Raw genomic sequence first — 15,000 nt, forward strand, 5'->3', positions numbered from 1 at the left:
GGACAGTATGATAAAAAAATACTGATGCCCTCCTCAGGAGCAAGGTGAGTGGAGCCTCCCAGGAGTGCCTGAGGGGAGCCAAGATCCAGGAGATCAAGAAGGTAATTGAGAAGACCCAGACAGTAGAAAACGGTCTGCTGGTGATCCAGGGCGGCGGCAACGACCTGGAGAGGGTCGGCGAAGAAGAGACAGTGAAGGAGGTGGTGGAGGCAGTGAAGGCTGTTGAAGCCAAGAAGATGTGTGTGGCAGTGGTGGGTGTGATGCGTCGGCCAAGAGAGGGAGAGGTACGAGCGGCTGAGGAGGAGGACAAATGCCAAGATCCAGGAAGAAGTGTTGAAGCTGAAGCTGGAGTGGTTGAGGAAGAAGATGGGCAACGTCAGCTTCATCGAGCTGAGACCGGCAACAAGAGGATGTGCGGACGGCTGCGTGAGTGGGTGCGCGCAAGGTCTACGGTGTGTGTAGATGCGGCCTGAATGAGGAATGGATGTGCACCGAAGCAAAGAAGAGAGGACAACAAACAGGCAAGGTCATGTATGAAATTTGGTTGTTTGAATGTAAGAGGATGGGGCATTGGTAAATTTCAGGATATATGCAAAGAGTTGAATGAATGGAGCCTAGATGTGGTAGGTATTACTGAGACTCACCTGCGGGATGTGGTGCAGATAGAGGGTAATGAGTTTGTGATGTTAGGAAAAGGACGCAAGAAACAGGAGGAGCTAGGAGGAGGCGTAGCCCTGCTCCACAGGAAGGTGAGGAATCAGAGTGGAAGAGCTGGACATAGGAGACAGTGCTGAGAGTGAGGACGTGTTAGCTGTTCGAGTGGAGGGTAGGAATGAGAGTGGCAGAGCTGAGAGGATAGTTGTAGTGGTAGTGTATATGACAGTGGAAGGCGATAGAGCAGTTAGGGAGAATAGTAGAAAATACAGTGTTTTGAAAAAGATTGCAAGAGATTATGCTGGAGAGAGAGTGATTGTTATGGGAGACATGAATGCTCACGTAGGTATGTTAGGTGAACAAATGAATAGGAATGGTGAGATGCTGGATGAGTTTGTGAATGAGATGAACTTGGAGAATCTGAATGAGACCCTGGCTGAAGGACGAGTGACTTGGTGTGCGAGGAACCAGGAGTCTGCGATTGACTACATGCTAGTGAATGGGAGAATGCGTGAAATTGTTGACAGTATGTGGATAGATGAAGATGAGATGATTGACATAGTCTCAGACCATAACATGCTGGTGCTAGAATGTAAGTTGAATGGAAGAGATGGAACAAATGCCAAGGTCAAGAAGAAAAAGTGGAGGTTGAGAGATGCAGGATGGGAAAATTTCCAGGTGGACTTGAGCGAGGAGGAGGAGGAATTAGATATAGGCGCCGCAACAGCGGAGGCCATATGGCGCCGCATCAAACTATTTAATTAAAACAAAAGGGTTTAAAACAAATCGTAAAATAACTAAAAGCAAGTAAAAACGATAAAATTAATGATAAGTAAAAAAAAAAAAACAATAAAATACATAAAACATTAAAATACATATAATAAAATGAAATAAAATTCACAGCTTTGGGAGAAGGCCAGCTTCTCCCAAAAATCTAAAAACGTCATGGCCTTGGGCCAGGCATTCTGGTCCAAGGACCTTTGAGATAAAATAGACACCGCTATCTCTACCGCGACAGCGGTAGAGGTAGCGGAGTCGTAACTCTATCAAACTAGGGCACTCTACCAATAGGTGCCGCACGGTAAGCGGCACCAGGCAGTCATCACAGTAAGGTTGAGGGTCCCTGGTCAACAGGAACCTTTGTGTAAGGTACGTGTGACCTATACGCAGTCACGCCAATAAAGTCTGTAAACGTCGATCCCGGATATGGGTGTATGTCCAGTGAGGGATAGAGGAAGTAGTGATCTCTCCCATTTTCGAGGTTGCGACCCCCGTTAGCCATCTCCTCTGCCAAATTGCTGCAACTGCCTCACGAATTAGAAGAAAGACATCTCGAAACGGAACAGAGGCAGGAGATGGAGCGCGACTTGAGGCCTCTTTAGCGAGGCGATCTGCGTGTTCATTGCCTGGAACACCAACGTGACCAGGGACCCAACAGAACCCAACACGATATCCTCGTTGTGTAAGAAGGTATAGCCACTCCAGGGCTGATAAAACCAAAGGGTTAAAGGATATAGTGCAAGAGAGAGCAGTAAGAGCACTGCGACAGTCACAAAAAATTGTAAAAGACGAAACCGGGAGAGTAAAAATTATCTGTAAAGCTAGGACTATGGCAGACAGATCCGCAGTAAAGACGGATCGGAAATAATGAGCTCTGAGCTCGTTCCGTAGGGTAACGTCTGGCTGTCTCGTCAGAGACTGCAGCAGATCAAACAGTGAACAGTGAACAGTGAACTGAAGGAAGGCTGCCAGACCGATAAAAAGAGGGAAAAACCACACTAAACCCAACGCCTGCGCCGGATTTGGACCCATAAGTAAAAACAGGGATATCAGAATGCATAAAAAGGTGTTTTAAAAACCGTGTGTGGGACAGAGCTGGCAGAAAATCCTTCTTGCCATCCATGGCAGAAGGGCATAATGAGATAACAGGAAGCTGCCAATAACCGACTCGTGGGACCCGGAAAGAGTACACAGGAGTGGGATTGATAGATAACTCCGCCATGAGATTTACAACTCTAAGGCCAAAAGGTTTAGGGAGACTCGGTCGAGTGACATACGCCTGCGAGCGCGAGTCCCGCAATATTGACAGACAGGGAACAAAATCAGGAAGACGGTGGGTGCGAAACCAACACCGAAGCATCGAAGACTGGCGCCGGAGGTCGAGCGGCCACAAACCAGCATCCACTAGTAAGCTAGGTATTGGAGATGTCCGAAATGCACCCGTAGTCAAGCAGACCCCTGCATGATGCACGGAGTCAAGCATGCGTAGTCGTGCATCCGTTGCAGAGGAGTAGATCTCACAACCGTATTCCAGCTTTGGGAGGATTAGTGTACGGTGAAACAGCAGCAAAGTGTCCCTGTCCGCACCCCAATAGGTGTGACTTAAAACCCGAAGAAGGGATAATGCCTGCCGACAAGACATCTTAAGAGAATGGAAATGGGGAACCCAGGTGAGACGGTTGTCAAACAAAAGCCCAAGATATCGAGTCGCCTCCACGCATGAGAGGCGTCTATTGGCGAGGTATAAATCCGGGTCTGGATGGACACCACGGTTGCGACAAAAATGCATGACTACGGTCTTAGAGATGGAGAATCGAAAACCGTTCATGTTGGCCCAACTGGACACCCTATTGATCGCCAGTTGGAGCTTGCGCTCAATCAGTGACATCCTAGCAGCAGCAAAAGAATTACATAAATCATCAACATATAAGGAGCTGTGAATGCCATCTGGAAGAGTATCTATCACACCATTAATGGTGACTGCGAATAGTGTAACACTAAGAATACTTCCCTGTGGGACACCATCATTTAGAGCAGTAGCCTCAGAGAGAACACTCCCAACTCGAACCCGTAAAAGACGTCTGGATAAAAACTGCTGAATAAAAATAGGAAGGTGACCACGAAGGCCAAAATTAAACAAGTACTGTAAAATGCCATGACACCAAGCCGTGTCGTAGGCCTTCTCCAGGTCAAAAAACACTGTTACTTGATGGTGGTGATTAGCGAAGGCCTTACAAATGGAAGACTCTAGGGATAAAAGAGCATCAGTAGTAGACCTCATCTTTCGGAAGCCGTACTGTACCAATGACAGGTACTTCCCTCTCTCCAAGTACCACATGAGTCTTACATTTACCATCTTTTCTATTACTTTACAAATGCAGGACGTCAACGATATAGGACGATAGTTCGTAGCCTGAAGATTATCTTTCCCAGGCTTTGGAAATGGGAGAACCACTGCCACAGCCCAAGAAGATGGAAAGTCACCGGTATGCCAAATCATATTATAAAGATTTAATAAAAAGTTAAAAGCACTGTCAGACATGTGGTGCAAGAAGGCATAAGGAATATCATCTGGGCCAGGAGAAGAGTCATGACACTGGAACAAAGCAGTCCGCAACTCAGAGGCAGAGAAGGGGAAGAAAAATTTATGTCGAAAGATTCCATTCTCTGGCGGTGACGTGCGCCTGGAGCTGCAGGATGCCTCCGGGAAACACTGGCAAAGTGCTCCGCGAAGAGATCGGCGACAGTCCTAGGGTCTGCCACCGTTCGCCCAGCAGACAACAAAACTGGTGGGGCAGAAGCAGAATACTTCCCAGCAATTCGGCGGACTTTGTTAAGGACATCCGTAAGAGGGGTGTGGGCATTAATGGAAGACACATAAGCTTTCCAAGAGGCTCTTTGTGCCTCTTTCAAAACGCGGCGGGCCCGAGCTCGGCAGCGCTGAAAAGCTTCCAGGCACTGCGGGTCCCCACGATGTCGCCGGAGACGAGAGAAAACCGCCCGTTTCTCTTGCACAGCTTTAGTGCATGCTGCGTTCCACCAAGGAACGGGACACTTAGAAAAGCGACCTGACGTCCTAGGGATTGTCTGAAGCGCTACTGAAGTTAAAAAATCGGCAAAATAATCAACAGCCTCAGCACAAGTAGAAACGTCAGCCAGCGGACGGATAAAAGAGCTAAGGTCTGTGAATCGAGGCCAATCTGCCTTGTCTAAAACCCAGCGTGGAGGCCGGGACTGTGGCTCAGAGTTCACAGATTCCAATAAAATCGGAAAGTGGTCACTACCGTGTAAATCCGGTAGGACCCGCCAATTAAAATCAAGGAAAGAATTAGAAGTAGAGATAGAAAGATCAATAGCTGTAAAAGTCCCAGTAGGACTGTGGAAATGTGTAACATCCCCAGAATTTAAAACCTCCAATCCCTCATCCTCAATAAAAGAACCAATTAAAACCCCACGAGGATTACTAGCACCTTCATCCCACAATGGGTGACGGCCATTAAAATCTCCCAACAAAGAAAAGGCGGAGTCAGCTGACGCACCAGGCCGTCAAGCTCACCCCTGGAGACAGGAACCCGAGGAGGGAGATATAAACTGCAAATAGTGTAGGATCGTCCCATAAAAACAGCAACCACCTGAAGGGGAGAGTTGAGTTGCAAGGGGACAATAGGTATGTCTTGACGGACTAGGATAGCTGTGCCACCGTGGTGGTCCTGGTCAGGGAAAGGTGTGCTAGAAAAGGCACGATAGCCAGGAGGACTAGAATAAGTACTATCACCAAGCATATTCTCTTGCAGAGCTACACAGGCTGGAGAGAACTCCGACAGTTAAGCTCGGAGTTCCCCCCACGAGGCGCGAAGGCCTCTACAGTTCCACTGTAGAAGCTTGAAGATGACTATTTGGGTTCAATGGACAGCCGAGCCTTTTGAGGCTGCCCGTGACTGACCTGACTAGAAATAATGAAACGACGAGAAGACACCGGGAGTTGTGATGTGCCGGGTTGTTGGACCGCTGCCTTTCGGCCTGCAGGTGAGTGATGCGAACCATCATCACTCTTACCGGTCTCGGAGGCTGGACTCCACTTTTTGACACAGCGGGTCCACGAGGGACGGCTGTGACAATATCATCGGACGTCTCCATGCTAAGACCGTCCTCATCACAAGAAGCCCGATCTGAGACGGAGGGCGTCACAGAAGGCTGGACAGAAACTACTGGAGCTACCATTGCAGAGCGGTCCCTAGAGGACTCACGATCATGTGCACCGGGAGAAACCTTAGATTGCTTAGGCTGAGCAAAATCTATCGACTCCGCAGAGCCGCGGTGCCGTTTGGTCATGCCCTTCAAAAGCCTAGGCGATACATGAGGCAAATGGACATTCACTACATGGGTTTGTTTGGTCAAGTCCGTATTATTCTCGTCGCTTCTTGCAGGTGACTCAACTGAGTCGTCGGACAAAAGGGCAAACCTATTGGCCAAATGAACAGGACCACCCGCCCCAACAGAGCGAGAGGTAGTAGGAGTTGTCGTCTTCGGACCGGCAGACTCAGCTGAAGAGCGAGCGGCCAATGAAGCATAGGATGTCGCACCAGTACCGTCCTTCTGGCGGTACAGGAGTTCGCGGCGGGCGCTACCTAGACTGATAAACTGTGTGTAGCAAGCTGTAAAATGTCCTGCTCCAGGCGATACCTGGGGCATTGCCTGGAACGTACCTGGTGAGCATCACGGCAATGGAAACAGTAAGCAGCATTGCAATGCTCCTCAGAGTGTGAATCTAGTGCAGAGCAATTACCACATCAAGCAGCTTCCTTACAGGAGCTTTTGCCGTGACCGTACGAATAACATGAGAAACACTGAAGAGGGCGAGAAACAAAACGCCTCACCCTAAGATTAATAGGGCCGATATTAACACGGTCAGGGAGGGTGGAACCAAAGAAGGTGAGAAGAATTCCTCATCTTATTCACTTTTTTGGACTGAGTTAGGACACATAGCCAGTATTTCCTCTTCAGAAAATTCGCAAAGATCCTGACTGTACACACAACCTTTACTATAATTAAAAGTGGGATGAGCCTTAACAGTCTCAAACATGCTGTCAGAAGGGCATGGGAGATGTTGCAACATCCTTGCCTGCGTGATATCTTTAGCTCTCACTAGCACCCCCTTACCGTATTTCTTGAGGTTGCCCTCAGGAATCGTGCCGATCTCTTTGGACAGGTAACGGGAGGCATGGATGAAATTCCCACGCCCATTTCTATAGTACGCCACAAACCAACGTGGAGGCGGGATGTGGCACTTCAGGAACTGAACTCTCTGAATGGTACTCAAAAAGATTTGGGATGTAGTCCATTTCACTGTCCGAAATATTGCGAGAGTGGAGAAGTTCTGTCTTAAAGCCAGAGCCAGCAAGGGGCAGGGATGCTATATGTTCTACAGCCAAACGGGCTTCATCGCATGACAGAAACGTTACATAGCAGCGGTTAGACGGAAAATCCTTATCGTAAACAAGCCGAATACGGAGAACCGTGCCATACACCTTGAGAAGGGAGTGCAAGGCGTGATAAGAAAAAGATGGATTAACATTTACCATCAAAAGGGAGTCACATGCAACAGAAATATGTCCCTCAGAAGAACTCTAAGAACAAGAGACTGCTGTGGGAGGCCCTTGTGGAGGGGAATCTTCCTTCCCACTCAGACCTGAAGATGACGTCTCGCGGGCCAGGTCAGCCACCTCATGAGAACCTGGCAGCTTTTTGTGTTTAACCATATGTATAAAGTTACTCAAAAAATTAGCTCCAGGGGCAAGGGAAACCACCTACTGGGACTACAATGGGAAGGAGCGCTGGCTGCCGTGGACGGAGTACCTCGTCCCCATGCCTCACCCTAAGGTTGATAGGACCGATATGAACACGGTCAGGAAGGGTGGAACCAAAAAAGGTGAGAAGGACCATGTTGGAAGAGTTCCTCATCTTAGTCACCTTTTGTACTGAGCTAGGGCACATTGCTAGTATTTCCTCTTCTGGGAATTCATAGAGATCTTGACTATAAACACAACCTTTGCTATAGTTAAAGGTGGGATGAGCCTTAACAGTCTCAAACATGCTGTCAGAAGGGCATCGGAGATGTTGCAACATCCTCGCTTGCGTAAGATCTTTTGCTCGCAGAAGCACCCCCTTCCCGTACTTCTTCAGATTCCCCTCAGGAATCGTGCCTATTTCTTTGGACAGGTACCGGGAGGCATGGATGAAATTCCCACGCCCATTTCTACAGTACGCCACAAACCAATGTGGAGGCGGGATATGGCAGACTGCTGGAACTGAATTCTCTAAATAGTTTTCAAAAACATTTGGTATGTAATCCATGTTACTCTCTGAAATATTACGTGACTGGAGAAATTCAGTTTTAAAGCCATGGCCGGCAAGGGGCAGAGATGCTTTATTTTCATAAGCCAGACGGGCTTCATCACATGATAGAAAAGTTACATAGCACCGGTTAGATGGAAAGTCAAATGCGTAGAACCGTGCCATACACCTTGAGAAGTGAGTGCAAGGCGTGGTAGGAAAATGATGGATTAACATTTACCATCAAAAGGGAGTCATATGCAGCAGAAACACGACCCTCAGAAGAACTCCCAGAACAGGAGACTGTTGAAGGAGGCCCTTGTGGAGGGGAATCCTCCTTCCCACTCAGACCTGAAGATGACGTCTCGTGGGCCAGGTCAGCCACCTCACGAGAACCTGACTGTTTTTTGTGTTTCACCATATGTATAAAGTTACACAAAAAAATTGGCTTCAGGGGCAAGGGAAACCACCTACTGGGACTACAATGTGAGGGAGCGCTGGCTGCCGTGGACGGGGTACCTCGTCCCCATGCGGACCAGTCGTTTTAAAAAAAGGTCCCACATGATACGAAAGTTTGTCCACGGCAGAGCTGAGACCCCCCTCCCAAAGCATCTCAGCCTGGACACCCAACCATCCAGCATAGGACGGCCCCTATTGGGCGATCCCTCCAGTGGGTGGCTCCGCTGGTCCACAGGCAGCCTACGTAGGAACCATTTAGTCTGGCCCCTCACTGGCGACCGTACTAGCATGGGTAGCCCTCTCCCCCTCAAAAGGGCAGAGCAGGGCCCTTAGCCCCCTCTAGCCTAGCTCGCCAGGTCACAGGGGCACGCAAGCCCCCCCACCACGACAAGGCGGTTCCCATCTGGAGGGGGACTTGAGCAAGAGAAGATGGGAGGATGAGATCCTGAATGGTGTGGATGAACTGAATGACAGATTTGTAGAGAATGTGAAGAACGCAGCAGCCAGTCAGATAGGGTATGTAAGAACAAGTGCTAGAAAGCATAAAAGTAGGCCGTGGTGGAATGATGAGATTAGAGATGCTAGGAAGAAAAAAAAAGAGACTGAATAGGGTGTGCAGACAGTTAAGAAAGAGGAGACATGAGAGTGAGGAGGCTGAAAGTGAGTACCTGAATGCATGGACAGCGTATGTGAGTCAGCAGCGAGTGACGAAGCAAAAGATAATGAATGCTAAAGTTAAATGTGAGAAAAGTGTGATTCAGTCCCTTAGAGAGAAAGGTGTGGAAGGTGGTCGTGAATGGTACAGATTCCTGAGGGGTGAGGGGATGCCTAACAGTGAGAATGTGGAGAGCCTGAAGGGTGAAGTGGTGACTGATAAGGAAGAAATGAGAAGGGCAATAAAAGAGTTTTGGGAAGAGATTGGAGGTGTAGGTGAGGTCTTTGATGTGGGTGAAGGGCGTGTGACACTGGAGAGAAAGGATGCAGACGAGTTGAATGAAAGGATCAGCAGGGAGGAGGTGAAGAAATCTGTGAAGAAGCAGAAGAATGGGAAGGCAGCAGGGCCGGATGAGATACCTTATGAATTGTACAAAAATGGAGGAGAGGTTGTGATTGATAGGATGACTGAGTTGTTTAACCAGGTGTGGGAGGAGGAGAGTGCCGAGAATGTGGAATGAATGCAGGGTGACTTTGCTGCATAAGGGAGGGTACAAGAGTAAGAATGAGTTGAAAAACTACAGGCCGATTGCGTTAGTTAACACAGTAGGAAAAGTGTTCAGTGCGGTTTTGAATGAAAGATTGTGTAAATGGATTGAGAGAGATGGAGTGTTAGGTGAAGAGTAGAATGGGTTCCGTGTGGACAGGAGAGCTGAAGACAATATGTTTGTGGTGAATGAATTGATTGAGAGAAAGAAGAAAGATGGTAGCAAGTTATACTTAGGTTTTCTAGACATAGCGAAAGCATATGATAGGGTGAACAGAGAAATGCTAGGTAGAGTGCTAGAAAAGATTGGGTTAAATGCAAAGATAGTTAACATAGTGTGAAGTATGTATGTGGATACAAGAGCTAAGTATAAACTAGGAGATGTAGAGACAGACTGGGTGAAGAGTGAAAGAGGAGTTAGGCAGGGTTGCAAATTATCACCAACCCTCTTTAGCTTATATACAGAGAAACTGGTTGCTAGATTGAGGAGAATGAATGCAGGTGTAAATGTGGGTAATGATAAGATATGTGTGATCTTGTATGCAGATGATGTTGTTGTTATGAGTGAGTCGGCAGAAGAGCTTCAGAGTTTGCTTGATGTTATAGATGGGTATGGAAGAGACTTTGGAGTGAGGTTTAGCAGTGAAAAGAGCAAGGTAATGGTTGTGAATGGGTCAGAGGATGAGAGGAACTCAGTGTGGAGACTAGGTGAGAACGAGATGCAACAGACAGATGAATACAAGTACCTGGGGATGTGGATGAGTCCAGTTGGCTGCGTGAAGACAAAGAATGAGAAGATGAGCATGGTGAGTCAGTGGGTAGGTCGGCTAGGAAGTACAGCAAGGATGAGTGCAAGTAAATATGACGTGCTGCGAGAAGTTTGGAAGAGCGTGGCTGTTCCGAGCATCATGTATGGTATGGATGTGATTGCATGGAATGAAAGTGAACTAGAAAAGTTAGAAATAGGGCAGAATAGAGTTGCAAGAATGACACTTAATGTACCTAGATATGCAGCAGTAGAGGCTCTTAGGGGAGACATGGGTTGGAGCACTTTTAGAGAAAGGTATGTAAAAGCGACCCTACGGTATAAGGCTAGGTTAGAGCGAATGAATGATGCTCGAATAGTGAGAAAAGTGTTTCTGTGGAATGTCAGGAGTAGCAAGTGGGGAAAAAGTGTGTCAGGATGGTGGTGAAGAGTGGCCTAATAGCTAGTTGGGCTTTTCAGCGGATAGAAGGAAGGTACTTAGAGAAGGACTGGAGTATGATAGTTAGAAATGGAGAGGGTAGAGAATGGGGTGTAAGGAAGTGGAGGAGTGAGATAGACAGAGTAGTGAACGATATTTTGATGCAAAATCCTTGTGTGACTTCAGTGAAAGATTGTCCGTTCCGTATGTAAACGACATCAAGCAGGTTTCTACCTGCTCCCCACCGGTTATAGGCAAACAGTTCAGGGTCTGGATGCGATGTTGACGGTCCTTTGCACCAATCTATGAAGTGCTTTGAGCAGATAGCATGGTCCTTGGTAGCTCTCCACGTCGGGCCTCGTTTGCATCGTGTCTCCCATAATCTTCTTCGAGCCGCGTCTTTCTTCCTGGGAAACACAGTCCGTCCTTTCACGCCTTGGTTTTTTCTTTTTTGATATAAAATTGCAGTCAGCTACAGCACATGTATAAACCGGCATTCTGTTCCAGTTCAAAGAACACTCCACACTAGGGTGACCAGATTTCTGAGACATTCCGGGGACATTTTCAGTTCAGTATAAACATGTAGTGTTTTTGCACTGGAAAAACTAAAACGGGGACACTAGTCGTACCATTTCTAAACCAGCAATCAAAAGTTTCTCTCGTCTTATTTACCCAAGTTGCAAAGAAAAAAAAATCTCTACCTGATGAAATATCTGAAATCATGAACACCCATTAGCTGTTAAAATGTGTCCGCTATACACTTCACCGTCTTCACGGAAACAAAGGCCTTCTCCTTATTCTTGACATTCTAAAAGAGTAATTAAAAAAGGACATAATTATCATAATCAAAAGGAGTAGTTTTTTTTTACGCATCAAGTGATCTTTCAGTTACAGAAAACCGGGGACAGCAGTGGCCGGGGACAGGTCACTGAAATCGGGGACTGTCCCCGGAAACCGGGGACGTCTGGTCACCCTACTCCACACGAGCTTCCAAACAACCGCGGGCCGCGGGGTTGTTTTGGTGTTTTGAGAGGACTCGGTGTTCCCGATGTTACGGCCCGCCCGTAACATACTCCACTACCATCACCTCCTCCGCTTGTTACCTCGTTTGCCGCCTCTCCACCTCCCCTTCCACGTCACCGTCTCGTGAACCTTCCACGCCACCGTCTCATGAACCCTCCACGTCACTTTCTCATGAAGCCCCGCTACTGTCCCGAAGTTGGATTCACGCGGCCCCATTCGACTCCAGCGGAAGTGTTAAAGCAAGCTCGGCTTTCTGGAAAGTCAAGTTCGAGGTCCAGGCCTCAACCAGTGAACACAACGCTTCTTGGACTACCGTGTGGGATCTACCATCACCCAGCACTTCACCACTGCGACACGTCATAAGTATCACTTCCCCTCGTCCCGTGTTTTTCCACATTGCCTCCATATAGGTTTAGTATTATTGTTAGGTATTAGTTGGGTTCTTTATTGTTGTATTTATTTATGTGTTATATGTATATGTGTATGTCATTTTCCTGTGTTTCATGTTTCATGTTATATCTATATGTGTTTGTCAGTTTCATTATTGGGTTATTAAATAGTTTTGTAAGTGCCCCCCTTTGCATTTCCTCACCAGTTGAACCTGCAGTGTTTTTTTCTATTGTTATTGTTCACCGGCTCCCCGATGCCAATCTTACCCGTTTAAAGGAAGTTGAGGTAGGAGAGACTTTAGCAAACAGTGACCATCATATAATTAGATTTATCATTAGGAGAGGTAAACTGGGAAGATAGTTTTGGAAATAAAACTGCACAGGAGATGTGGGATATTTTTAAGGTTGTAGTAAAGGGTATAGTGATGCAGTGTATCCCTTACAAAGATATAATGCAGAGAAACAGGAAGCCATTATGGTGGACTCACGAGATAGGTAGACAGATCAGAGAGAAGAAGAGGGCATACAGAGAGTTGCAGAAAAGTGGGGAAGATGTAGATTTGATTAGGTACTGACAGGTCAGGGATGATTTGAGTAAGGTTATAAAAAAAGTAAAAGGCAGGCAGAGATAAAACTAGCTAGAGCTGGGAGTAAAGATCCCAAAAAATTATATAGTGATAAAAGAAATAAGGATAGGATTGGACCACTCAGAAAAGATGGTGTAGTAGTGGATCAAAATGAAGACATAGTAGAATTATTGAATGAACAATTTTCTTCAGTATTTACTAGGAAAGAATAGGAAATCCTGTTACAAACAGTAGAAGAGGGAAAGGATTTAGGAGTAGTGATAGACAGGACTATGAAATTTTCAAAGCAATGTTTAGAAGCAAGAAATAGGGCAAATAGAATCCTGGGTTTTATAAATAGAAATGTTAGTTATAAAAGTAAGGAAGTGGTGCGTAGCTTATATAATTCCTATGTTAGGCCCCATTTAGAGTATTGCATACAGGCCTGGTCACCCCATTATAGGCAGGATATCAACATGTTAGAAGCAGTTCAGAGAAGAGCAACTAGGATGATACCAGCATTAAAGCGCCTGGAGTATATAGATAGATTAAAGGAATTAAACATGTTTTCATTTGAGAGGTGTATAAGAGGGGATATGATAGAGTTATTTAAAATGTTCTCAGATACAAACTACATAGATGTGAGATCTTTCTTTACCTTAGAGGAGGGAAATAGGACTAGAAATCATGGCAGGAAGATTAGAAAGCAAGGCTGCAGATTAGATATAAGAAAATATTTCTTTAGTCATAGGGTGGTAGACTTCTGGAATGCATTGCCAGAGAGGGTTCTAATAGCACTAGTTTGACAATGTTTAAAAACAGATTAGATAAGCACTTAAATTTATTAGATTTATAATTATTTATAGCGCTGCATGATAGTTTTTATAAGAAATTTACTATAGTTAAACAAGACATGATCCCCATGTATGGGGATCACAGATTGTAGAGGAATTCGCTGCAGGACTTAGCCCTGTTAATGGGCCAAATATTTAGAATTAATATATAATGTATTGTGTACTTGTAAGTGTATCTTTAAATACTGATGACGAGGTCGCTGTGCGACTGATACAGGATAACCTAGATGGGCCCTGGTGGCCCTTTGTTATCCTGTTATTTATGTTATGTTATGTTATGTTATAATTGTAGTAATAGTAGTAGTAATAGTAGCAGTAACAGTAGAATAAATTGTAGGAGTATTGATAGTAGTAGTAGTTGTAGTAGTAGTAGTAGTAGTAGTAGTAGTAGAGAAAAAAAAATTGAAGAAAGAGGGAGGGAGAATTAGCTATGTGGGTGGCTATGTGTGTGTGTGTGTGTGTGTGTGTGTAATTCACTGTTTGATCTGCTGCAGTCTCTGACGAGACAGCCAGACGTTACCCTACGGAACGAGCTCAGAACTCATTGTTTCCGATCTTCGGATAGGCCTGAGACCAGGCACACACCACACACCGGGACAACAAGGTCACAACTCCTCGATTTACATCCCGTACCTACTCACTGCTAGGTGAACAGGGGCTACACGTGAAAGGAGACACACCCAAATATCTCCACCCGGCCGGGGAATCGAACCCCGATCATCTGGCTTGTGAAGCCAGCGCTCTAACCACTGAGCTACCGGGCCGTGTATGTGTGTGCATGTGTGTGTGTGGGCTCATGTCCGTGTGTGTGTGTGTGTGTGTGTGTGTTTACGTAGGGAAGACTCGATACCTCCCTCTTAAAAGAAGACAAGTTATAGGAATTCGGAAATATAGATGCAGGGAGGGAGTTCCAGAGTTTACCAGTGAAAGGGATGAATGATTGAGAGTACTGGTGAACTCTTGCGGTAGAGAGTTGGACAGAATAGGGATGAGAGGAAGAAGAAAGCTTTGTGCAACGAGGCCGCAGGAGAAGGGGAGGCATGCAGTTAGCAAGATCAGTAGAACAGTTACCATGAAAATAGCGATAAAAGATAGAAAGGGATGCAACATTTCGGCGGTGAGAAAGAGACTGAAGACAGTTAGTGAGAGGAGGGAGTTGATGAGACGAAGAGCTTTCGATTCCACTCTATCAAGCAAAGCAGTGTGACTGGAACCCCCCCAAACATGCGAAGAGTACTCCATACAGGGACGGATAAGGCCCTTATACAGAGTAAGCAGTTGGAGGGGCGAGAAAAACTGTCGGAGACGCCTCAGAACACCTAATTTCATAGAAGCTGTTTTAGCAAGAGATGAGATGTGAAGTTTCCAGTTAAGATTATGAGCAAAGGACAGACCGAGGATATTCATTGTGGAAGAGGAGACAGTTGAGTGTCATTGAAGAAGAGGGATAGTTGTCTGGAAGGTTGTGTCGAGTTGATAGATGGAGGAATTGAGTTTTTGAGGCATTGAAAACTACTAGATTTTTTCTGCCCCAAGCGGAAATCTAAGAAAGATCGG

The 15,000-nt window shown here is 46.2% G+C and overlaps 2 protein-coding genes across 6 annotated transcripts in view; both read left to right on the forward strand.

Annotated features, from left to right (window-relative positions):
- The window catches only part of LOC123507244, a 43,047-nt gene that overhangs the window by 2,969 nt on the left and 25,078 nt on the right, over positions 1-15,000 (forward strand). The gene's annotated exons all lie outside the window — the stretch shown is intronic.
- LOC123507286 lies at positions 289-8,880 on the forward strand. Its single transcript, XM_045260055.1, has 2 exons — positions 289-1,347; positions 8,651-8,880. The coding sequence occupies exons 1-2, from the start codon at positions 877-879 to the stop codon at positions 8,834-8,836; spliced, it is 657 nt and encodes a 218-aa protein (XP_045115990.1). The 5' UTR covers positions 289-876; the 3' UTR covers positions 8,837-8,880.

Source organism: Portunus trituberculatus, chromosome 2 (genome assembly GCF_017591435.1).
Source record: "Portunus trituberculatus isolate SZX2019 chromosome 2, ASM1759143v1, whole genome shotgun sequence".
Classification (NCBI taxonomy): Eukaryota; Metazoa; Arthropoda; class Malacostraca; order Decapoda; family Portunidae; genus Portunus; species Portunus trituberculatus.

What these genes read in the sequence shown, in the direction of transcription:
- LOC123507286 (XM_045260055.1), top strand. Translation starts at nt 877, where the DNA reads ATGACAGTGGAAGGCGATAGAGCAGTTAGGGAGAATAGTAGAAAATAC. An exon ending in TCCAGGTGGACTTGAGCGAG is followed by an intron (nt 1,348 to 8,650) that starts GAGGAGGAGGAA and finishes GACTTGAGCAAG; the next exon opens with AGAAGATGGGAGGATGAGAT.